The 25,462-nt window shown below is 47.1% G+C and overlaps 2 protein-coding genes across 3 annotated transcripts in view; one reads left to right on the plus strand and one right to left on the minus strand.

Annotated features, from left to right (window-relative positions):
• The window catches only part of LOC309376821 (solute carrier family 2, facilitated glucose transporter member 5-like), a 35,697-nt gene extending 25,484 nt beyond the window's left edge, over window positions 1–10,213 (plus strand). For both annotated transcript variants that reach the window (XM_081923681.1, XM_081923680.1), the window contains exons 6-12: window positions 227–352; window positions 2,070–2,257; window positions 3,631–3,741; window positions 5,014–5,115; window positions 6,010–6,082; window positions 7,286–7,413; window positions 8,250–10,213. In XM_081923681.1, coding sequence (XP_081779807.1) covers window positions 227–352; window positions 2,070–2,257; window positions 3,631–3,741; window positions 5,014–5,115; window positions 6,010–6,082; window positions 7,286–7,413; window positions 8,250–8,486 — 965 coding nt within the window. In that variant the 3' untranslated portion in view covers window positions 8,487–10,213. The remainder of the gene's footprint in view (window positions 1–226; window positions 353–2,069; window positions 2,258–3,630; window positions 3,742–5,013; window positions 5,116–6,009; window positions 6,083–7,285; window positions 7,414–8,249) is intronic.
• A 2,266-nt stretch (window positions 10,214–12,479) lies between these two features.
• The window catches only part of CA6 (carbonic anhydrase 6), a 36,026-nt gene continuing 23,043 nt past the window's right edge, over window positions 12,480–25,462 (minus strand). Inside the window, exons 5-10 of the mRNA XM_081923679.1 lie at window positions 25,241–25,336; window positions 23,808–23,874; window positions 23,430–23,587; window positions 22,922–23,045; window positions 16,181–16,279; window positions 12,480–14,562 (exon numbers count right to left, since the gene is read on the minus strand). Coding sequence (XP_081779805.1) covers window positions 13,949–14,562; window positions 16,181–16,279; window positions 22,922–23,045; window positions 23,430–23,587; window positions 23,808–23,874; window positions 25,241–25,336 — 1,158 coding nt within the window. The 3' untranslated portion in view covers window positions 12,480–13,948. The remainder of the gene's footprint in view (window positions 14,563–16,180; window positions 16,280–22,921; window positions 23,046–23,429; window positions 23,588–23,807; window positions 23,875–25,240; window positions 25,337–25,462) is intronic.

Consider the following 25,462-nt stretch of genomic DNA (forward strand, 5'->3'; position numbering starts at 1 on the left):
CACATGACCCGGAAAGCTGTCTGTGGACAAATGCCGGCTCCCTCGGCCTGAAAGCGAGATGAGTGCCACATCCTCATAGTCACCTTTGCCTGGACTTAGCTGCCCCGGGGTCCTTTGTTTGTTTGTTTTATTACCTTTTTACCTTTGGCCTGATCCAGCAAGCTCTTCTCATGTGTCTTATCCTGTTGCAGGCATAGCAACATTTCTCTTTTTTCTCATGTTGCAGGCTGGCCAATTCTGTTGGGTCTAACTGGGATTCCTGCAGTACTGCAGCTTTTCCTGCTTCCCTTTTTCCCTGAAAGTCCCAGGTACCTGCTGATCCAGAAGGGAGATGAAGCGAGTGCCAAAGCAGGTAAAACACCTACTTGTAAGATACAATCTCAAATGGAGGGAGGTTTTAAGCTACTGAAGGTAATGGGGACCTTTATATTTCCAGCTGTCCTTTGTCAACAAAAAATTGCCACTTTTTTGTGTTGAATGTATGCTATATGGTAATTTATGGACCTAATAGGTATCTAAAGCCATTTGCACATGTTGTCATGCAGCCAGTCCATGCAGAATGTAGGCACCCTATATACAGAAATGAGCATATCAGTGATATTTTAGGGAGCAGGCTAGCAGGCGGGGCCCGTTACTTACATCATAGGACCCTACACAACACAAAACACTGTTGCTATACGTAGGTTTTATTTTATTTGTTTTTTGTCTTATACAGTGGTACCTCGGGTTACATACGCTTCAGGTTACATACGCTTCAGGTTACACACTCCGCTAACCTAGAAATAGTGCTTCAGGTTAAGAACTTTGCTTCAGGATGAGAACAGAAATTGGGCTCTGGCGGCGCGACGGCAGCAGAAGGCTCCATTAGCTAAAGTGGTGCTTCAGGTTAGGAACAGTTTCAGGTTAAGAACAGACCTCCGGAATGAATTAAGTACTTAACCCGAGGTACCACTGTATTTTGGAAATGTACATCCAGGGTTTTTTTCCTTTAAAATTTTTTGGCGCCCCCAAGAAAGTGGGGCCCTAAGCTATATCCTGTCTCTGAGAGTGGTAGGATATCTTCTTGCTGGTCAAACCAAAGCTATCTCCTGTGGCCTGAGCTCAGGTGTGACACAGCATCTGAATACCTGTGGGCCCTCCCAGTGATGCTGAACTCCAGCTCCTGTTGATGCCTGCAGGGGCTGATGGGAGTTGTATCCCAAAACTTCTACAGAAAGAAATGACAGTGGTTTTCCAAAGGGGGCATTACCCCCCCGCAGGGGAGAAGTGGGATTGCCTGGAGGGTGCTGGAGGTGTAACTTACTAACAGCCTTTGAATCACTGGATCAAGTCTATCTATTTTTGTTGAATTAATTGAACTAGTTTTAATTGGATTGTGAATAAATGTGCGATTAATCATTACCAGGGGTGCCAACTTGGATAAAATATTGGAGAGGGGGGCAAGTAAGCCCTGCCCTACATAATTCACGCACATCATTTGAATGTCGACACCTGTCAACTTCGGGGGTGCCCGACTCCCTCAAATATTTTATTGATCGTTACTGTTTTATTGATCATTACTGTTTTAAATGTTATTGTGTTACTGTCTTCCTTAGTGGGTTGTGCAGACCGCTATTCTGAATACAGTGGTACCTCGGGTTAAGTACTTAATTCGTTCTGGAGGTCCGTTCTTAACCTGAAACTGTTCTTAACCTGAAGCACCACTTTAGCTAATGGGGCCTTCTGCTGCCGCCGCGCCGCCGGAGCACAATTTCTGTTCTCATCCTGAAGCAAAGTTCTTAACCCTTAAGCACTATTTCTAGGTTAGCGGAGTCTGTAACCTGAAGCGTATGTAACCTGAAGCGTATGTAACCCAAGGTACCACTGTAATGCCTTTTATAGAGTAGCCAGGCAGGATGGCACTGGGCTTGGGTCTATGGAACCAAGGACCCATAAAAGTTTAGGAACCACTGTTGTTAATGAATGAAAAACCTTGTGAGTGGCGTGGGCTGCAGGCAAAGCCCCTCCAGTCTTTTCTGCCAGGTTCCTGTCACCTTGGTGACCTTCCTTCCTTCCTTCTCCCCATCCAGCCCTGAAGAAGCTGAGGGGCTGGGATGACGTAGAGGAGGAGATGGAGGAGATGCGCCTGGAGGACCAGGCGGAGAAAGCCGAGGGGCGGATGTCTGTGCTGACCCTCTTCACCTACCGAGGCCTCCGCTGGCAGCTCATCTCCATCATCGTGATGATGGCGGGGCAGCAGCTCTCCGGGATTAACGCCGTAAGTAAACCAGCATCCCAAGTAAAACACTTGACCATAAGTTGGGTGTGATCCGCCTCACTAGAAGGGGATGTAAGAGCAACTTCACCGTGTCTCCTGACTCTGGGCTATGCATCACGCTTCTTCCTTTGCAGAGGTACCGTATTTTTCGCTCTATAGGACGCACTTTTTCCCCTCCAAAAATTAAGAGCAAATGTGTGTGTGTCCTTTGGAGCGAATGCAGGCTCCTTGGCTTCAGCGAAAGCAACGCGAAGCCACCAAAGCGCACAGGGAGCGCTCCCTCCGCACTCCAGAAGCTTCACGTTGCTTTCGGCGAAGCCTGGAGAGCGAGAGGGGTCGTGAGCACCGACCGCTCTCGCTCTCCAGGCTTCAGGGATAGCTGACTGAAGCCTTTGGAGCGCAGCGGGACCTTGCACTGCACTCCAAAGGCTTCGGGTTCCTTTTGCTGAAGCCAGGAGAGCTGCGCAGCGCTCCCTCTAGCTATTCTGGCTTTTGGATAGCCCCGCAAAGCGGCTATCCCAGAAGCCAGAATAGCAAGAGGCTATCCCAGAAGCCGGATCCCTCTTGCTGTTCTGGCTTCTGGGATTCAGAATTTTTCTTTTCTTGTTTCCTCCCAGCCAAACTAGGTGCATCCTATCATCTGGTGTGTCCTATAGAGCGAAAAATACGGTACCTTGCCAGAACAGACCAAAGAGGCCTATCTAAGCCTTTGGATTCCCATCATGCCTAACGATGGATGCTTAAGAACATAAGGAGCCTGTTGGATCAGGCACAGCCTGTATTTTATACTGTATGTTATGCTGCTTTTACAATTAAGTGTTTTAAATTTGTTGTTAGCCGCCCTGAGCTTGGTTTTTGAACCGGGAAGGGCAGGGTATAAATAAATTATTATTATTATTATTATTATTATTATTATTATTATTATTATTATTCCCATAGGGGCATCCGGTTGGCCCCAGGGTACTGGACTAGATGCTCCTTTGGTTTGATCCAGGAGGGCTCTACCCATGTTCTTACTCACCATTCGCTTCTTGCAAGAGAATCGGACAAATTTACAGAGGTTAAGGCTAGCAGTGATGCCTCTGAACAGCAGTTGCTGAAACTGGAGGAGAGCAGAGAGCTCTTCTTCTGCTCAAGTCCTGCTTGCAGGTTTTCCACAGCCATGTGTTCAGCTACGGTGAGAACAGAACGCTGGACTATTCCTGCATTGCAGGGGGTTGGACTGGATGACCCTTGGAGGTCCCGTTCCGACTCTTACCATTCTGTGATTCTATTGGGCCGATCCGTCTCGGCACTCTTCTGACGTTCAACGCTTTCCCACTTGTGGGCATGACTGAATTTCGGTTGCTTGTTTGTCTTTCATCCAACTCCAGGTCTACTACTATGCTGACAGTATCTATAGGAGCTCAGGTGTGGAGGAAAACGATGTGCAGTTCGTGACTGTGGGGACAGGGGCCGTCAACGTTGTGATGACGTTGTTAGCGGTACGGCTTACCATGTTGATTTATTGTTGTTGTTGTTGTTGTTATTAAGCACCAGAGCTGGGTTAGGTGCTCGACCTGTGTGTGGTGGGGAAGCTTTTTATTATTAATAATTTATTTAACAAAGTTTATATTGATGGTAACAACCTGGAAGCAAGAAATATTAGCATTATCAAGAAAGGGGTTTCAAGGTGGCAGCCAACAAACAGCTCCTTCAAACTGATCCTCTGATAAGCTTTTAATTTAACCTTATTAATTAATTAATCAATGCATGCGTGTATGAATGCTTTTAACATTTTAATACTCTCCTTTTATCTAAGCAAAATAGTAAATATTCCTGTAGTGGGGATTAAGCTGCTTTTGTTATAGTCATGCTACTAAAATGATCACTTAAAGAACAGGTTGAAAAACAAGTAGTGAAAACTTGTTTATTAGCACCTCACATGGGAACTCCCTGGCTATTGATAATTATGCATGCGCCTTCACTGGGCTCTTTTTCGCGCCTGTTAAAAACATTTTTGTTTTGTCAAGCTTACCCAGATATCTAGAACGCTGGTGTGTTTTTTAGGTTTTTTTGCTGGTTTTGATTTTTTGAACGTTTAAAATACCATATTTTTGCTCTATAAGACTCACTTTTCCCTCCTAAAAAGTAAGGGTAAATGTGTGTGCGTCTTATGGAATGAATGCAGGCTGCGCAGCTATCCCAGAAGCCAGAACGGCAAGAGGGATTGCTGCTTTCACTGCGCAGAGATCCCTCTTGCTGTTCTGACTTCTGAGATTCAGAATAGTTTTTTTCTTGTTTTCCTCCTCCAAAAACTAGGTGCGTCTTGTGGTCTGGTGCGTCTTATAGAGCGAAAAATACGGTAGTTTTTTTCATCGTTCTTATCAATAATTTTATTGTTTTGTTCTGCTTTGAGGATTTTTACAGTCAAAATTTTATGAAATAAATCATTTCATTTCAAATTCACTTTTAGGAATAAATAAAAATAAACCCATGTAAAGCAGTAAAATATGTACATATGAACTAATAGCAGCAGTTAAGAGGATCAAAACTCCCTACAGCTGCATAAAATACTTTGTAAAATAGCAGAGTGTGAAAACTGCAGAGATCCAACACAAAAAGCCCCATTGGACTAAAAAAATGAGAATGTAGGGAGCTTGTCTTGAATCTCCTGGTGTAAGAATTCCATAGCTGTGGTGCCACCACCGAAAGGCCCCTGAATTAATCCCTTGCACACAAATTTACAGGCTGCTCTCTTCCTCCCTATCTTCTAGGTCTTTATTGTCGAGTCCCTGGGGCGGAGAATTCTGCTTCTGGCCGGTTTTGGGATCTGCTGTGTTGCCTGTGCTGTGCTAACGGTGGCTCTGAATCTCAAGGTGCGTTTTGTGAGCATCTTTGCCTGGGCAGGGGCAAGGGGCAGGTGTCCTCACTAAGATTTTCTGCATGTAAAACATGCAAGTACCAACCACTGTGAAGCATAATAACAGTCCTCTCCTCCACCCTTTCGCAGGCCATAGATTATTTAATAGCCATAGGCCTGGGTAAAGAGGAATGCTTTTGCCTGGCGCCTAAAGACATGCAATGATGGCACCAGGCAAGCCTCTCTGAGGAGAGCATTCCAAAATGGGGGGCCACCACAGAAAAGGCCCGTTCTCTTGTTGCCATTCCGAACCATAGCTGTCAACTTTCAGATTTGAAAATAAGGGATCGGCAGCCTCACCTGTCCCAGGGACAGTCTACAGGATATCTAACAATCCGGGATAGCAGCGGGAAACGGCGCTGGAATAAGGGAATTTTATGCAGAAAAAAAAGGGAAGGTTGATAGCTCTGCTCCGAACCTCTATGGGATTGGGGACATAGAGAAAGGCCTCATATGACAAACACAGGATCCTGGTCAGTTTGTATGCAGAGAGGCAAAGCCTTAAGATATTGAGGTCCTGTGTATTATTATCTAGAGTGTTTGTACTCTACCTGTCAGCCAAAAAGGTTGGCCCTGCCTGTCACCTTCCTGCTCCCTAGTCCCAGTCTTGCCCTTCTAGAAATCAGTAGGAAAGAGGAGGATGTGGAGAGAAGTGGTTAGCTCTGCCTGTTCTTGCTTCTTGGGTCAGCCAGTCGTTGAGCTCTGGCTCCCCCTACTGTCGGGCTCCCTGCCTTCCGCCCAACAGGCACCAACCTTCGCTGATGTTCCGATTGTTCTTCTTGTTTCACTGTTGACGCCTCAACAGAGAAACTGAGAAATGGCTCTAAACAGCAACCCAATTCCTCAACAGCACATCAACGGGATGCCCTACTTGAGTATAGCCTGCGTTATCGCCTATGTCATCGGACACGCTATCGGAGCCAGTGAGTATGCTCAGAAAAATGAATGGCTTCCTTACATCTCTATAGTATCATTGCTATAGTGAATCATTATCTTTAATAATCATTTCCCTTGCTCATTCAATCCTTTGCACCTCAGGCTGGGGGAAACTCCTGTCTGGAAACCCCAGGAGCTCCTGCCAGACAGTGTAGATAACACTGAGCTAGATGCACCAAAGGTCTGACTCTGTATAAGGCAGCTTCCGGTGTCCCTGTATCTTAAGGGAAGGGCTGTAGCTTAGTGGTAGAGCATCTGCTTTGCATGCAGAAGGTACCAGGTTCAATCCCCAGCAGAGTTGTCGTCATCATCATCTCCAGGCGGGGCTGGGAGAGACCTCTGCCTGAAGCCCTGGAGAGATGCTACCAGTCAGTGTAGACCAAGCATGTCCAAAGTCCGTTTGGGGGCCTAATCTAGCCCCCTGGTCGATTTAATCCTGCCCCTGACGCAGTTTATTTCCTGGGGTAAAAGCTCAACAACTTCAATCTTAAAAAAAGGACAACAATTTTGGTTGGTCCTTTGGTCAGCCCTCACGGCCCTTCACTTCATCAAATCTGGCCCTCCTTGAAGAAAGTTTGGTCTAGACAGTTCTGAGCTAGGTGGACCAATGGTCTGATTCAGTAAAAGGCAGCTTCCTGTTTATTGTGAAATTGCTTTGAAGTGCTTCATTGGAAACAATTCACAAATGTAAAGCAATATCGTAAAGCCCTTGTACAAATCTATGGAACAACCTCGCCTCAAAAAGGATATTGTAGAGTTGGAAAAGGTTCAGAAAAGGGTCACCAAAACAATTAAGGGAATTGAATTTTGGACGATTCAAAACAGATAAAAGGAAGTCCTTCTTCACATTGCTAAACTATGGAGCTCCCTTCCAAAGGAAGCAGTGATGGCCAGCAACTTGGATGGCTTTGAGACAAATTCCTGGAGGAGATAGCTATTCATGGCTACTAGCCATGATGACTATGCCCTGCCTCTACAGTTGGAGGCAGCCAAGTTTCTGAATACCAGCTGCTGGAGACCATGGGAGGGGAGAGGGCTCTTGTGTTTGAATCCTGCTTGTGGCTTTCCCACAGGTTGGCCACTGTGAGAACAGGATGCTGGACCACCTGGGCCACTGGCTTGATCCAGCAGGCCTTTCTTATGTCCTTACACTTGATAATAAATAACTATCCCTTTCTCCCTTCTCCCAGGCCCGATTCCGAGTGTGATGATAATTGAGATGTTCCTCCAGTCGTCTCGCCCAGCGGCATTCATGGTTGGAGGCTCTGTTCACTGGCTTTCAAACTTCACAGTGGGTCTGGTCTTCCAATACATGGATGTAAGGAAGTTGCGGATTCTTAACATTTCTGCTTAAGGCGATTCAGTTTTATACAGGGGCGGCGAATATGTTTCTCTTCAGGGCGGCCTTCAGATCATTACTCTGATTTAGCCAGCCCAGAAGCCTCCACTTTTGTAAGGATCAGATTGGGACCCTCCTGGCTCCTTCTTATCACTGGATCCCTGATGGCTTGGAAGCTGTAATACCGCCCTTTGGCCATCTAGTGTGGTGGCGCTGCAGTGCAGGCCAACTCTTTTCTATGCAAATTGCCCTGGGGTTGCCACTCTAGGCACCCCAGCCATGCTGCCAAAATTCCCTACTCCAAGTCCCTAAATGCTTTCCGTTGGGTAGCTCACGGCGAGTGCTAGCCTTTGACAATGGTAGACATTCGCTAGGGCCCACCCTAGTGGGGACTTTAGCAGAATCAAATGGTAAAGTTTTTCTGCTTTGGGTTACGAGAGGGGAAGGGGATATTTTGCAGTTCGGGGGCCATGTTCCTTTCTGTGCAACCTTCCAGGGGCCACATGCCACTGCTGGGAGGGTTACACGACAGAGATTTGCTTCTCTTCAATAGAGGGTTGTCAACTCAATGTTGAAATGAATAGACCCAAGTTTGTTGTGTCCATTAATCTGAATGGGACTACTCTGAGCAAGACAAGCACTGCATACAACTCAGTGTGGTCCTAAATCGAGCCAACATCCCAGTGCATTTTGAACCTGGTGATGATTCTTCTGGAGTAAAGAGTAGGGGAAACAAAATCAGTTTCTAGTAACTCATCATTCTCATCTCATCTCTCCCTCCCTCTCCTGTTCTCACTTATTTTTCCTCTATATAGCAAGGACTCGGGGCCTATTCCTTCCTCATTTTCTGCGGCATCTGCCTGCTCACCGTCATTTACATCTTCCTGGTAGTCCCCGAAACCAAGAACAAAACCTTCATGGAAATCAACCAGATTATGGCAAAGAGGAACGGCACCGAAGAGGAGGCGGACAAAGAGGAGCTGAAGGATTTCGCCACCATCTCACAGCCTTACAGCAAAAAAGCCGAGGAGCAGAGGAACAGCGCCCTTTAAGATGCCTCTGGTCCCTCGCCTAGGAGTGCCGGAAGCCCAACTCCCCTCCAGCCGTCTTGGTGGCAGATGCCACCCTTCAAATTTCCTCCCCCTCTCCGCATTGTCGTGGGCGAGGTGTAAATAATCCCATGTAGCTGAGTTCTCCGGTAGCCTCCTTGCTACATCCTTCTCACATGGACAAAAACTCCCACCAGCAACCCCCCCCAAAAGATACTGCCCTTTCTCTAGCATCAAAGACTTTGCCATTTCCGGATGCCTTGCCTATAATTCACCTCTTCAAGACATATTTCTGAAGAACCAAGATGGGGAACTTCTTCCCAATTCAGGAGTGTTTCCAAAGACGGTAACTGAGTTTGGAGGATGTTGGCAAAGTGATCTGCAGGCAGATGTGGGTTTGGTCATTAGGCTGCTGTGAATCCGTCTGACCTGAGATTCACTGTATGGCTGGACCCAAAATCCTCTTACAAATGTAGCATTTCCTCTGCATTTCAGCGCAGGGGGAAGCATTTCCTTCTCACGAAGCCATGCTGCTTACACTGGGGTAAGGTGAACAGACAATTCTTCTGCCTTCACATCCCACAAACTGAAGCACAGACCTGGGGATGTACTCGGAGGTGACTCAAGATAAACTGATTTTAGACACCTAGCATGCAATTCCTCTTTGCCAAAGGCGGAGGACGTGCCAAAATTCAGCGCCTTGTAAAATATACAAAGAATAATCAAGCGAGGCTGCACAGGAGCTGGAAGGGGCCTCAAGAGCATGTGGAAATCAGGGACTTTGGCTGAGGCTTTGACACCCCCTATCACAGCAGTGGGGGGATATAATTGTGCCCCCCAGTCCCTCCGCCATTGACCCACAAGACCATTTCAGCCAAGCCGTACCCACAGCCTTCCTTACTGGACCCATCAAAGAGAATGAACATGACTACCTTAGATTCATGCATTCCAGTGGGTCTGCACTGAGCATAATTTGGTTGGATACAATCCTGAGATCTTGTAGGACGTCAGGTGCAGGCAGGTAAAGACCTGACACAGCCAAAAAGGGCTTCGCCAAACCTACCCCTCCAATCAGCCCTAGTGCAACACAAACCCAGAGGCCTTTCATCTGCTGCAGCCCTTATTTTAACTCTGCATGGGGTGGGCGTGTGACAGAGTCCCTGTTTCATTGCAGGAAGCCCTGCCAATGGAAAAAAGTGAAACTCTATATCTGTCCAATGCCTGCACTGGCATTTCTAGCCTTAAAAAGCCCCCACGCCCAGCTTGATGGGGTTCCTAACGAGGTCTCAAATGACACAGTGGACCCAGAATAATTCTGAATTCCTTGCCGGAGAGTGTGTGTGTGTGTGTTTGCAGCGGGGTCAAGATGTTTTGGCACCTATCTCTGCTCATTAAGGAAGTGAAAGGAGTCTGTTACAACACAGTTTTTAACCTCAGCTCTCCCCCTGCTGCATTGGTATCAACTGCCAGGCTATAATGGTTATAACTAAAACACTAATTTTAATCATGTTGATTTTCATTAAAGCACTAATGGAGCTCTAATTTTGATTCAGCCTTAGCTGAACAGGCAAATAAGTCTAGAAGGCAGTATCCCTTGAATGCCTTCCATCTGACCGGCTTAAGATTTTGCTGTTTGCTTTTCCTGAAAATAGGCATTTTTCTTACCACCTAGAAACAATCATAAAATTTTGCAATTTATTTTTAAGCACAATTTGTGTGCTTTACACTTACCATGTGCTTTAAAAAGTGGTGAACGGGTCTCCTTGCTTGTGGATGAAATGAGGAATATAATACACATTTGAATTTTTAAATTATTGTTATTTTAGTATTGAACTGGGTTATTTTAGAGGGGAAAGCAGGTTTTTAGGATTAAGGGATGTATAACACACATTCTAAGAGACACGGGTGGCGTTGTGGTCTAAACCACTCAGCTTGCCAATAAGAAGGTCGGCGGTTTGAATCACCGCGACGGGGTGAGCTCCCGTTGCTCGGTCCCTGCTCCTGCCAACCTAGCAATTTGAAGGCACATCAAAGTGCAAGTAGATAAAAAGGTACGGTAAGGTAAACAGTGTTTCCATGCGCTGCTCTGGTTGCGCCAGAAGCGGCTTAGTCATGCTGCCCACGACCCAGAAAAACTGTCTGCGGAGTGGACATATGCTAGCTCCCTCGGCCTGTAAAGTGAGAGGAGCACTGCAACCCCAGAGTCGTTCGTGACTGGACTTAACTGTCAGGGGTTCTTTACCTTTACCTTTAGCACACATTCTGGTTTAAATCTGTGTTTTGCTGCTCTACGCCCGGCAGTGGGTTATCTCAGCCACGGGATACTGGCCAAGTCAGTGGAGGCTGGTTCATTAAGGGCAAATCCGTTTGTCCTAAGCCACACTCCACCTGCCTCCTTTATTACTCAACAGAAAGTTTAGCTTCTTTCCCTTTAGTTTCAGTATTGCCCTTATAGAACCGAATGGAGGAGGATGGGGACAAAACTACAGTCAGACGGCTCCGTCTGTCATTTACTCTGGCTCCATCTGCTGGTGAGCTCCCTGTCTTACACCCTACCAGCTCCAACAGGAACCAGCCACCTCTGGACCAAGGAAGGAAATGGGAGAGAACTGATAAATGCAGGAGGTTTTTGTATCAACAGAACTAACAATTTCTCTCACACCGAACAGGCTTGATTCTCCTGGGTGGTGTGTATATATGGAAACAAACCAAAACCCCTTTCCCATAGAAAACTATAGCATGCTCAGATTAGAATAGTGTAAACCTAGCCTTGCCCTTGACATGCTAGCTTTCCACATGCAACCTGAAGTGGCAGAGCCAGGTGAACCACCTATGTGTGAATTAGGCCTGCCTGAGTGGGTCCCTTTTCCTGGCCCAGTGCTAAATACTTTAAAAAAAAAAACCCAGAACAAAGGATTAATTGCTTTAAAACAAGGCAAATTGTTGGTCCATCTAGCTCAGTGCTGCCTACACTGACTGGCAGTGACTCTCAGGTTTCAGGCAGGGGATATATTCTCAGCTATACTAGGAGACGCTGGGGGATTGAACCTGGGACCTTCTGTGTGCAAGGCAGATGCTCTACCACTGAGCTATGGCTCTCTGGGGTTCCATAGAGGGCTCTTTCCCAGCCTTATCTGAAGCTGCCTGGGACTGAATCTGTGGCTTTCTAGATGCAGCTATGGTCTCAGCCGCACACTCCATTTATTGGGATGCTCAGCTGGTCTCAACAATCAAGGTGGGTTCTCATAATTAACCCGAGCTGTCCTAAGGACCAGGCAATGCTATCAAATGCTTGTTTTTCAAGAATTTTGCGTCCCGGCATGTTCAGTTGATCTTGCTGCCCAGTAAGTTTTGAGCTTCAACCTAAATCTCCCAGTTTTATTATGGGTTTCTGTTTACTCACTGTCTGCCCTCTCCCATCCGTTTTCAATTGTTGCTTGTTTGGACTTCATATAACAAGACACAAAAGTTTAATCACAATTGATCTTCAAGTGCCTCCAGATTGCCTATTATTAAGCATCCATTTCAATACGTTTGCAAGAGGTTAATGAATCTGCATCACAGCAAGTATTAATCCACAGTTTCCAGCTCATTTCCTAATGACACTCCTAAGCAACTATAATGGTGCGACCTGAATTTGTCAGTGTATGATTGAATCCCTCTTGAAAATAGTGACAGTCTGGAAGCGTCCTTGATTTCAAGGTGTATGATGAGTTTCTTACCTGCCCCACAAAACAACAAAACAGTATTTGTCTATGAACAAAGGGGAAGAGTGTTTAAAAAGACAATTTTGTAAAAGGAGTGGATATTGTGTTTGTTGTTTGCTGATTGATTGTTATTTTTCATCTCCCTGGAAGGGGGATACATTTTGTACAAAATATCATTGTCTATTTTTGTAAATAGAGCAAAAAATAAAAAATAAAAGCCATCTTATAAAGCCTGAAAAAAACACAAGGATGTTTAGTGTTGCTAAAACTCAGGAATGACAAGCCAGGCTTAACTGGTGCATACTTTATTATCATTATAACAGGGCTGTACTGCCTCTACGACCCAAAGAAGAAAACAAAAAACCCCAAACATGTTTGTTTTGCCATGAAATGCACACAGCAGTGGTTTAATCCCCTCTCCAGTTTCCCAGGTGGAGTTGATTGAGGTTAAGCCCTAAGGGGTTTGCAGATAATTCTGCTTCAAAGAGAGGCCTGTGTCCTCCTGTTTTCATAAACCTAAACTCAGTACTCGGACCACACCCAGATGATATATCCAATAAATGCTTGGAGGTCTGTAAACCTCTCTGATTTAAATTCAAATGTGGTTTTTCTCAGGATCACGCCTGCAGGCTAATCTTCCCTTCCAAAACAAAATGGCACTAACCATATATCAGGAAGTATATATGTCTATCCATGCATGAAATAAGATTCAGTTGCTTATTTTGAAAGCTGGAACAAACAATGTCACCAATACACACACACACCAGGATCCTATGAAGTACAGATGTGGCATCAATGACACCCATGCAGATATGAAAGCCTGTTTCCTGGAGGATATGTTTTTGGGACTTAAGGGAACAGGCCAAGCAGGGATCTAGGATGGCTCTGAATCATGCAAAATGTTTAGGCAGATAGGTAGTCATCACACACTATACATTTAACGCACTCTTACACCGCTTTTTAACAAGGCATGGTTTCCCCCAAAGTAATCCTGGGAACAGTAGTTTGTTAAGGGTGCCAAAAGTGTTTAGAAAACCCCTTGCAGAGCTATAGTTCCCAGCACCCTTAAACTACAGCTCCAAAGATCCTCTGGGGGAAGAGAGTGGCGTAAGGGCAGCTTTCAATGAATGGTGAGGATGTGACCCAAACTTGATGGGGATGGGAAGAGGGTGGGGCTCTCCTTCCCACCCCTCATATTAGCCTCACAGGGCTAAATCTGCCAGCTAATCTATGGCTTTGTCTATCTCTCATCACTGCCTTGATAAGGAGGACTCTATGTGGCACAAACAGGTGATTTACCTTTACTTCTCCCAGGGTCCCTCTCTACAGGGATTATCATGCTATGCAGGGAGAAGTATCTGAAATGCAGACAATTCTACATGATCTCATAAACAACAACAAAAAATCGAGTACAACCAGAATGAGGTGTGTTTTTTTCCTCTCCGCCTCTCGCCCTCTCCTGCAGTTTGTGTTCATTTCCATTCCATGCTGACATAATCGGTAATAAACATGAAAGAAATACGGGGCATTCTCATTGCATGGCGAGATTTTCCTGCAACGAGAATATCCCCTCCTCTCCCCTCAAGGATCTGGCCCAGTCCTTAGAAGACGTAGAGAAGCTCTCGGCGTGGAAGGAGAATCAGTCTATAATCTGGATATCTTGAAGGAAAGGTGGGGAGGAAAGACTACATTTGCGTCCCAACCAATCAGGGTTTTTTTTTTACCTCTCAGCACGGATTCATGCCTGATCAGCGAGAATCACCCGCAGCTGGTGTCAGCATCTACCACCACTCCCCCCCACAAGGTCATGGGTGTTTCGCCCCAAGATATGATATCCCCCTTCAGGTTGTCATGTTTGCACAAGGTGAGCTCCTGGACGTCATCATTGTCCAGGAGGCTGCTCCAGAGGTTGACGTGGCTCATCCAACCGGAAAACGGGTTAGCAAAGATGTCCATCACAGGGTTCTTATACTTCCCAAGGAGAGCCTTCCCGCCGCTCTGGATCACGTAGCCTCTCTGGACGTTCTTGACCGTGCCCTTGGCTCCGTTGACCCACAGGTTGACGGTGCCCGAGTCGGAGGCCCAGGTGACGCAGTGGTGGACCCACTCCTCCGACTTGCGGTGCAAGTTGAACTGCACCGAGGTGCCCCCAATGGACACGCCCACGTCAATGCCCACAGTGACCACCAGCTCGTTGTCCCTCTCCGGGGTGGAGTAGAAGAAGACCGTTTGCCGCCCTTCATTCAGGTTCTGGGCCCAGAAGCAAAGCGTGAAGGTTTTGAGCATCATGGCCTGCAGGGGGCGCACCTCGGCATAGCTGGCCGTGTTGTCACGGGAGAAGTAAAGAGCTTGGGCGTGGACCAGGATGTGACCTGGAAGAACCAATCAGAACCTCTCAGGCGTGGGCTGGGTTTGAACAGACACTTGGGACAACCCATCGGAGCTGCTCATTCTGCAGTAGGCTGGTGCTCTTCCAGCAGAACGATAACCCACTGCCCTTTGTTTAAGGGGATGTGAGCAGCTGGATGAATTCAGGATGAATTTGAAAATATTCCTGTCCTAAAATTTACAGCATGCTGTACATTGAAGGAAAATAATGTATTGCTGGTATTTAACACCTAATAAATTAGCAAAAGGGACGCAAGTGGCACTGTAGTCTAAACCACTGAGCCTCTTGGGCTTGCCGATCAGAAGGTCGGCGGTTCGAATCTCCGGGACAGGGTGAGCTCCCATTGCTCGGTCCCAGCTCCTGCCAATCTAGCAGTTCAAAAGCACGGCAAAAATGCAAGTAGATAAATAGGTACCACTCCAGCGGGAAGGTAAACAGCGTTTCCGTGCGCTGCTCTGGTTTTGCCAGAAGCAGCTCAGTCATGCTGGCCACATGACCTGGAAAAATGTCTGCGGACAAACGTCGGCTCCCTCGGCCAGTAAAGCGAGATGAGAGCCACAACCCCAGAGTCGTCTGCAATTGGACTTAACTGTCAGGGGTCCTTTACATTTTTAAATTAGCAAAAATGTATAGAACTGGTTCAGATGTATGGAAGTGTAAGGAAGTGTAAGGAGAAGGAAGGCACGTTCTACCACATGTGGTGGATGTGCAGGATAACCAAAGCATTCTGGGATATGATATATAATTAGTTGAATATATTTTTTTATTAAAATAATGTTTGTGGAAAAATCAGAAGTTATTCTATTAGGAATTCTAGATGCAGGAATACCAAAAGAGTAGAAAACGACAGTAGCGCCGGTGCTACTGGCCTAGAGATAGAAAGAAGATAAAGTCCCCACTAGGAACGAATGGCTGATAAAGATGATGGATTACGCCAAAATGGCAAAAGTGACCAGGAAAATCAGAAACCAGGGAGATAGAAACTTTAACAAGGAATGGGAAAAATTTAAAAGTTATTTAAGAGAACACTGTAAACAACTAAAAACTTTGGCAGGATTATACCAGCACTTGTGATATATGAAAAACTAAGGTAAAAATGGATTTTTAAGATAAATGGAGAAACTATAAGATGCAGTAGAAAAAGTTTGACAATGGAAACCATGGAGGGGTGGAGGGAAATCTAAGGGTTCAGGGAATCCTATATGCTTATGATTATTAATGTTTAAATTCAAATGTATATTGTAAAACTGAATATTTTTTTTTTAAAGAAAACATTCCTGTCCACCCAGGCATTTAGTAGCTGAGGGATGCAATTCCCGGCGACCCGAAGATCACTGGATAGAAGAATGTTTTTAATCGCAACTGGGTTTTTTTTAGATGTTTTCAGTTGTTATCATTTTTAAGTGTTTTAACCTGTTTTAGAATGTGTTTGCTATGTTTTTGTTTGTAAATCTGTTTGGTGCCCTGGGCTCCTTAGAGAGGAAGGTCAGGGCCTAAATCCAATAAATAAGAAGTCTCCTAGCAACTTGCAAAATTTTAGAACAGAAAATGTCCCTTAAATAATCAAGGTGTGGGGAGGGGAAGAAGTCTTATTCTCTTACCAGGTTTCCCCATGATAGCCAGAACGTGCTTCTTCATCGCCTGCAGCTGAGTCCGTATTTCATCAAGTGTGGAAGAGACGGTCGACGGGTGACACATTTCTGGAGCGATGGAAGGATAATGATAGTTAGGCTTAATCCTCTTCTTATTTTTATATACAGTCATACCTTGGTTATTAGCCACCCTGAGCCCGGTCTTGGCTGGGGAGGGCGGGGTATAAATAAAATTTATTATTATTATTATTATTATTATTATTATTATTATTATTATTTGAACAGCTTAGTTCTCAGACGTTTTGGGCTCCCAGACGCCGTAAACCCGGAAGTGACTGTTCTGGTTTGCGCACTATTTTTGGAAGCCAAACATCCGACGGGGAGCCAGTGTGGTGTAGTGGTTAGGAGCGGTAGTCTCGTAATCTAGGGAACCGGGTTCGCGTCTCCGCTCCTCCACATGCAGCTGCTGGGTGACCTTGGGCCAGTCGCACTTCTCTGAAGTCTCTCAGCCCCACTCACCTCACAGATCCAAACTCTTCATCTTCCTGCAGCCAGTCGGAAGCCACACTTTGCTTTTCGAAGGTTTTGGAAGTCCAACAGACTTCCGGAACAGATTCCGTTTGACTTCCAAGGTGTCGGTATCTCCGCTGCGACCGAGCTGATAAAGCTCATTTTCCTTCGGAATTGCCCCCTGACAAATAATTGATGACCTGAGCCTTTAATGAGGCCTCAGGCACATTCCCGTTCAGCAGAGTTTCCAAAGCAGCAGAAGTGATGAGATTTACGGCTACATGCTATGTGTGATGGGACGATGAGCTGCTTGTGCGTAAAATGCAAGTCCCTCAGAGTTTGATCAGGTTTTCAAACCTCTGCCTGTGACGGAGCCCCTCCAGCATGGCTGCGTCAATCACTAGTAGAATCCGAAAGTGGCTGCTTTCGGAATCGTTTCCAACATAAAAGCTCTTTAACGGAAACACGTCGTCTGGCCTCTCGGCGTGACAGTTTCCGGCGAGGTGTGGGTGTCCCTATAGGAGGTCCTGAGACCTCCCCACTGTTTTCGCTGGAAGCGTCTCTGAGCCATCCCTCCGACTCACTTTCCCTTGGAGTTCTTGCTCGCCCTCTACTGGTTCCCTCTTCCGCTGCTACTCCTCTCTCAACCTCAGTGAGCCTTTGCGCCCCCGGCGCTTTAGATGGCAGTTCCCTGACATCCACCTCCCCTCCAGGGCCCCCTTCACCCCCTCCCGTCTCCTCCCCTACTGGCGGTGAGGAGGTAAAACCCCTGAAAGAACCTCCTTCGTCTTCCGACATCGCGAACACTTCCCTCCACTTGTTGCTGTTCCTACTCTCTCGGTAATCTTCGTCATCGGAGTCCACTCCCTCTTCCAACTCCGACTCCGCGAACCCTTCCATTTCCTCTTCCTCATCGGTGGTGCCGAAATACTCCCTCCTAAACCTTGCTATCGGCTGAGGTTTCCTCGGGAACCTTTGGTGGAACGTTTCTGTTAAAACCTCGTCATTGACTTCCTCTGCATTCACCCAGGTGTTTTCTGACTCCGGTTCCCCTTCCCACGCCACCAAATACTCCACCTGATTTCCCTTCCACCTGGAATCGAGGATTTCCGCTACATGGTTGCGGCGTTCCCTCTCTTCCAAGGCTGGTCCCCTGACGTACTCCCCTTCACGTCCCCTCCTGTATGGTGACAGTAACGACCTGTGGAACACTGGGTGCAATTTCATGTGGTTGGGTAATCGGAGTTTGAAAGCTACCGGGTTGACCTGCTGAATGACCTCAAAGGGTCCCAATCTTCTGGGCCTCAATTTCTTACAACCCCCTTTGAACGGCAACCCTTGGGTTGACAACCACACTTGATCCCCCACCCTTATGGTTTCACCTTCCCTTCTGTTCTTGTCTGCCTGCTTCTTATATTGTGCCTTAGCCCTTTCTAAGTTGAGCTGGAGCTGATGATGGATCGCTTCCATCTCTTCTACAAAATGTTCAGCCGCTGGGACGCTCCATCTCTCCCCTCCTTCCCCTGGAAATGCCCTGGGGTGACACCCGTAATTAGCCAAAAAGGGACTCATCCCTGTGGACACATTCTCCGCATTATTGTAGGCAAATTCTGCCAACGCCAACTTTTCGACCCAATCGTTCTCTCTGTCATTGACATAACACCTCAGATATTGTTGAAGAATGCCATTTGCTCTTTCCGCCTGCCCGTTGGTTTCAGGGTGCCGGGCAGTTGAAAAATTGACTTCCACGTGCAGCAAGCTCATGAGCTTCCTCCAGAACCTGGAAGTAAATTGTTTGCCGCGATCTGAGATCACCCTCAAGGGAGCCCCGTGCAACCTAAAGATGTGTTCTACAAACAACTTCGCTGTTTCTTCCGCTGTGACTGCATGTGAGCATGCTACAAAGTGGCACATCTTAGTTAACAGGTCTACTACTACCATGATGGCTGTTTTCCCCTTGGACTTTGGCAGATCCGTCATAAAATCTATTGATATCGCTTCCCAAGGCCGTTCTGGTGTGGGTAATGGTTCTAATAACCCTGCCGGCGCCCTTCTTTCCCCTTTGGCTCGCTGACATTGGTCACACCCTCTTACATACTCCCTTACATCTTCCCTCACCTTAGGCCACCAAAATTCCCTGGTAACCAACCACATGGTCTTGTGTTGTCCAAAATGTCCCGCCGTGGGGCTATCATGCAACTGCTTGAGTACTCTCCCCCTCAATTCACCTTCGGGTATATACAGTGCCCCTTTGTAATACAATGCCCCATTTCTTTCCTCAAAACCTCCGGGGCTCTCGCCCTCCCCCCTGAGACCTCTGAGCTTATCCTGGGCATATTCATCATTTTCCGTTTCCTCTACCAGTTCTCGTTGCCCCACCAGCGCCGCCCCACACACCCAGCGGTCCTCAGGGATGACATGTCTCTCTTCGATCACCCCCTCCCCTTCCCAATACTCTGGTTTGCGTGAGAGCGCGTCCGCCCTGACGTTTTCTGGGCCTGGCACATAACAAATTTCAAAGTTGAATTTGGAGAATTCCTGTGCCCATCTCACTTGTCGTTGGTTGAGCACTCGAGCTGTTCTCCAATACTCTAAATTCTTGTGGTCGGTGCACACTTGCACCTTGTGTTGTGCCCCAATTAATAAATGTCTCCACCTCCGGAATGCTTCGTGAATGGCAAGTAGTTCCCTGTCATACACCGTGTAATTCCTCTCGGATTTATTCAGCTTCCGCGAGAAGAAGGCACACGGTCTCCACTCCGACGCACTCCTCCCCGGTTGAAGAAGGACCACCCCTACCGCCCGGTCGGATGCATCGGTTTCCACTCTCATGGGTTTTCGTAAATCCACATGCAGAAGTTGTTCTTCCGAGGCGAAAGCCCTTTTCAGTTCTTCAAAGGCTCGATCCGCCTCTACCGTCCAAACAAATTTCTTCTTGCTGCTGAGGCAGTCGGTGATGGGCGCCGTCAAGTGGGCAAAGTTCTTGATGAACTTCCGATAAAAGTTCCCAAACCCCAAGAATCTTTGCACGTCCTTCTTGGTCTTCGGTGTCTTCCATTCCAGTACCGCTTGGACCTTGCCTGGATCCATGGCCAATCCCTTGTCTGACAAGCGGTACCCCAGGAATTCCACCTCCTTGGTATGAAACTGGCACTTCTCCAGTTTCACCCACAGCTGGTTGGCTTGCAGCCTGCCCAACACTTCTCGAACGTCCCTCACATGCTGTTCCTCATCTTCCGAATACACCAACACGTCGTCTAAAAAGGCCACACAATTCTTGTAGAGCAAAGGTCCCAGAACGTGGTTTATAAAAGCTTGAAAACACGCGGAGCCCCCTTGTAGACCGAAGGGCATAACGAGGTATTCAAAGGCTCCCAAAGGGGTAAACATGGTGGTCTTCCATTCATCTCCCTTCCTTATGCGTATCAGATTGTACGCCCCCCGCAGGTCCAGCTTTGTAAAAATCTTTCCCTTCCTTACTCTGGTCAAAATGTCATCAATTCGGGGCATAGGGAAAGCCAGGGGCTCCGACACTGCATTGAGGGCCCTAAAGTCACACACCAGTCTCGGTTTGTCTGTGTTCTTTTTGTCCACAAAAAACACTGGGCTGCCCCCCACCGCTCGGGACTCTCTGATGAAACCTCGCTTCAGGTTTTTGTCAATGAACTCCCTCAGCTCCTGCATCTCCCTGTCTGACATGGCGTACAGCTTGCCTACTGGGAGTTGGGCCCCAGGGAGTAGGTTGATTTGACAGTCAAAGGGTCTATGCGGTGGCAGTTTGTCTGCTTCCCTTGCGCTGAATACGTTGCTCAGATCCGCGTATTGCGGGGGCACCTTCCCTTTGTCCATTACTTCCATCCCGGCTAGGGTGACTCTGTCTCCTCCCGAAACCTTCCCCTCCTTGCAGTGTTCTAGGCAATGCGCTGACCCAAAGGAGACCACCCTCTGATGCCAGCCCACTAGCGGATCGTGTAGCGCCAGCCAGCTCATCCCCAAAATGATGGGCGCTCCTCCCAGGATGGCCACATTAAACGCTATCTGTTCGGTGTGCCTTGCCACCCTCATTATCATCGGGACAGTCTGTTGGCTAACTTCTCCCCCCAACAGCTCTCTGCCGTCAATCGTAGTCACCTGCAAGGGGTTACTTAAAGGGATGGTCTGTATCTGGTGCTCAGCTGCAAACTCCTTACTCATGAAATTACAGGAGCTGCCTGAATCCAAAAGCGCCTTGATCTTTAGTGGGTGTCCGTTTGGCAGTTCTAGTAACACCTCTAAAGCGGGTCTGGGAGGTTCCGGCATGGGCACTTTCACTGCTCTTTGGCCTGGCTGCTGTGCCCCGACGGTGGCAGCCAGGCGTTGGCTTTTACTTGCTCCTTGCCTTCCTCTTCCTTTCCCCCAACAGCTCCTGCCATCCCTTGCCATTCCTTTCTTTGTGGGCAGACTCTGGCAAAGTGCCCTGGCTGTTGGCAGAGATAACATCTCTTGGCGCTCCTTCCCTCCTTCTTCCGCCCTTCACTGGGATTTGAAACTGCGCGCGCCCGCGCTGTTCCAACTTCCATCGGCTCTGCCGGCGGGAAAGGTGGCTCTGGAATGTCTGGAATGCGGAACTCCCTCCAACGGTCTCCTTTCCCTTCCCGCTTTTCCAAAGCCCTCGCCTCCTGGCGCGCTCCTATGCACAGCGCAGATTTGGTTAACTGATCCATAGACTCCGCCCTGGGCCCCCGGGAAAGCTCATCTTTGACGGTTGAAGAAAGCCCCTCTTCGAAAAGCATTTGGATGGGCTCCGCCGATAGGTCCCACCCCAATTTATGAATCAGCATAGTAAACTCAGTCCAGTACTCACGGACAGATCTGCTTCCTTGCTGGCAAGCCATTAACTGCCTTCGCACCACCCCCTGCTCAATATCGCTGGAAAACATCAGGTCCATGGCACGAAAAAACTTCCTCGTGTCCTTTAGGATCTCATTATTCGCTGCCATCAGGGGTCTAACCCAATCCTTCGCCCCGGATTCGAGATGGCCAATCACAAAAGCCACTCGCGATTCCTCGTCGGGGAAGTCATCAAACTGCAAGTTTAGAGCGTATTGCATCTCTGTTCTAAAGGCATGATAGTTCCTGGGATCCCCCCCGAATTTCTGCACCAATCCTGGCACCTTTCTGGCGAGCGGGGTGGTTTTCTCCTTTCCCTTTTCTGCATCCTGAGCCCTCCTCTCCTCAAGCCTCGCCGTTTGCAGCGCCAACTGGATCTCCAACGCCCTGTACCTTTCTTCCAGGCTTGGACCCCCTCCAGCTGCTCCTGCTCCTCCGGTTCCGGCTGGGTTGCTCATGATGCTTCTCCCTGCACAAGCTGGCTTTCGGTGACTTTCGGATTGCTGTGATGGGACGATGAGCTGCTTGTGCGTAAAATGCAAGTCCCTCAGAGTTTGATCAGGTTTTCAAACCTCTGCCTGTGACGGAGCCCCTCCAGCATGGCTGCGTCAATCACTAGTAGAATCCGAAAGTGGCTGCTTTCGGAATCGTTTCCAACATAAAAGCTCTTTAACGGAAACACGTCGTCTGGCCTCTCGGCGTGACAGTTTCCGGCGAGGTGTGGGTGTCCCTATAGGAGGTCCTGAGACCTCCCCACTGTTTTCGCTGGAAGCGTCTCTGAGCCATCCCTCCGACTCACTTTCCCTTGGAGTTCTTGCTCGCCCTCTACTGGTTCCCTCTTCCGCTGCTACTCCTCTCTCAACCTCAGTGAGCCTTTGCGCCCCCGGCGCTTTAGATGGCAGTTCCCTGACACTATGCTTTATTACTAAGCTACGCAGAGAGCAAAGAAAAATGCATCCTCTCCCTGTGAGAGCAGAGAGCAACTGAACAACAAAGGAACAGGAAACCAGTAACGTCACATCGTCTCCTCTCCCGTGAGACTTCCAACAGTATGGAATGTGTCTGGAATGTAAACAGAGTCCTGTGACTCTAAGCAGCTGCTCAGTGGCAAACAGAAACTAACACAAGGTACGACTGTAGTCTTAGCAGTGCTTTCTGCAATAACATAAGGCAGGCTTATGCTAGGGGAGAAGGCTCTTGTGCTCGGGTCTTGCTTGCCACTGGGGCATGTGGCTGGGCACTGTGAGAACAGGGTGCTGGACTAGATGAGCCTTTGGCCTGATCCAGCAGGCTCTTCTCATGCTTTTAAGGCCTAGAGTCCTCCACTCCTGTCGCCTGCCTCCCTGCTGGCCTTAAGCTACTCAATTGTACCTTTGGTAACCTTGGCTTGGAAAGACGATTGGACTATCCGGTCATTGAGGGGCTGGACATGGCGGTAATCGTTCCTCAGGGTATTGTTCTCCCAGTCCAATAAGGCATTCTCCAGCAGCTTAACCTACAAAGAAAACCAAGCAATATGTTCAAGAATAACAGGAATCTCGTCCTCCTTGACATTCTACCTCTGTCCTACCTTTGGAAACAGAATTGCAAGGCTCCTTCCCATTCCAAGGCTTGCTGCAGACCTGACCTAGAGTTCCCTCTTAGTGATAAAATCCCCAGTATCTTTAACTACCTATAATTCCCAAAATTCTTTGGAGGGCACAATGTGGCAAATATGCTTTAAATGCATGCTGTTTATGTAGCCTATGGTTTTAATTTGTTTTATACATTTATATTACTGTATTATAACCTAGGTGTAAATCACTTTGGGGTTTTTATTCTGAAAAGCAACTGATAAATTCAACAACAAAAAGGAACAGACAGACCAATGCTTTCTTACCTGCGTGTGAGACAGCTTGATGGGTGAATCAAATATAGTCCAAATCACGTTCTCTGTGCAGGGAGGTGTGGTCAGAGAGCCCTGGTATCTATAGAAATTGGCAAGGTTTTCTGGAAGCATGGACAGGAGATCCAGAGTATTGAGTGTAGTTGACTGCCCTAAAAAAAAAAAAAAATACACACACACACACAAACACAAAAGCTTAGCAATTTTATGCAATATCCAAAGCAGATCAAATACTGGTGACTGCTTTCAGCAGCTAGCTAGCACTGCAGCGATATCCCACTGCTCAAAACCAGGGTGGTAGAGAATCAAAATCAACCACCTTCATCTTGCCTGACCAAGAAATACTATGCCAAGGTTTAAAGGGAAACATACCTGCAAACTTGATTTTGGCCAAGTTGGCAATGAAGTCGCTATAGTAAGTGTTTTCTAGGTTGCCATCCTGCAAGAAAGAAGGGTAGTATTTAAAATGGGTCATGTTCAAATGGGAAATGAATGTGGGGAATGTCTTTTTTTTTAAATGGAACCCCTTATATGGGATTTGTATATAAATTTTCCCTTGGCTCTTTTTGCTGGCCCATGTAGGACCAGCATGGAGAGTTGGCCCCATTGAATATTTGACGTTTCCCCCCCTTATGGCTTTGATCTGTGTTGTTGTTGTTTAGTCGTTTAGTCGTGTCCGACTCTTCGTGACCCCATGGACCAGAGCACGCCAGGCACTCCTGTCTTCCATTACCTCCCGCAGTTTGGTCAAACTCATGCTGGTAGCTTCGAGAACCCTGTCCAACCATCTTGTCCTCTGTCGTCCCCTTCTCCTTGTGCCCTCAATCTTTCCCAACATCAGGTTCTTTTCCAGGGAGTCTTCTCTTCTCATGAGGTGGCCAAAGTATTGGAGCCTCAGCTTCTATAGGCTACCACTAAAACGAGGCTGCATTTTAAGCTGTGTTTTAAACTGTATTCTAACTTATATTTTAATCAGTATAAATTGATTGTTGTTGAAAACAACAATTGTTGAAAACAATAATTGAAAACAATTTTGTTTTTTTGTTTTAATGTTTTCACTGTATTTATATTCAGTGTAAACCACCCTGAGCCTGGACTTGGCTGGGGAGGGTGGGGTATAAATAAAAATATATTATTATTATTATTATTATTATTATTATTATTATTATTATTATTATAGCTCAGTGGTTATAGCACCTGCTTTGTATGCAGAAGGCCTTAAATTCAATACTTGACATCTCCAGATATGACTGGGAATATCACCTCCCTAAAATCCTGGAGAGCCAATGACACTCTGAGTGGGAAATATTCAGCTAGATGGATCAACATAGGGCAGCTTTCTATGTTTTCTCTCTTTCTCCACTCATTGATAATATGCTTTACCACAAGCACCCTCAACCTTTGGCCCTCCAGATGTTTTTGGACTACAATTCCCATAATCCCTGACCACTGGTCCTGTTAGCTAGGGATCAAGGGAGTTGTAGGCCAAAACATCTGGAGGGCTGCAGGTCGGGGATGCTTGCTTTACCTACAATTTTGACACAGGGAAAAGCCACAGAGATAACATTCTTTCGCATTTTGCAGTTTCTTTTTGTCTGGCGCCCCCTCGTGGTTTCTCTCTTTTTAAAATCCAAATTGTTTGCAACAGCGTGCAAAGCATTCTCGCCAGAGGAAGAAAAACAAACAAGCTTTCCGCCAATTCTAGATCTCAGAACCTGGGGCAACTGACTTTCAGGAATCTGAAACTTTCCCCAAATGCATCTTCAATTTAAATAGATAGGATTCCACCTGGATTAGCCACCTACCGCAAAGAGAAACGCCAGAACTGCCAAGCCATCTGGCTGAAGCTTCGCTTGCTCGATGCTTGCGTACTTGGCTGAGTTGTAATGAACGATATGCAGCTGGGGAAAGGATAAGGGTGGCAGTGGTTAAAAAGGCAGGCAAGGCTTTAGCTGAGTGGTAGAGCACATGCCTTGCACATACATATTTGATTCTAGATTCAGGTAGGTAGCTGCAGTGGCGTAGCA

The sequence above is a fragment of the Podarcis melisellensis genome (assembly GCF_964234715.1).
Source record: "Podarcis melisellensis genome assembly, chromosome: 8".
NCBI lineage: Eukaryota > Metazoa > Chordata > Lepidosauria > Squamata > Lacertidae > Podarcis > Podarcis melisellensis.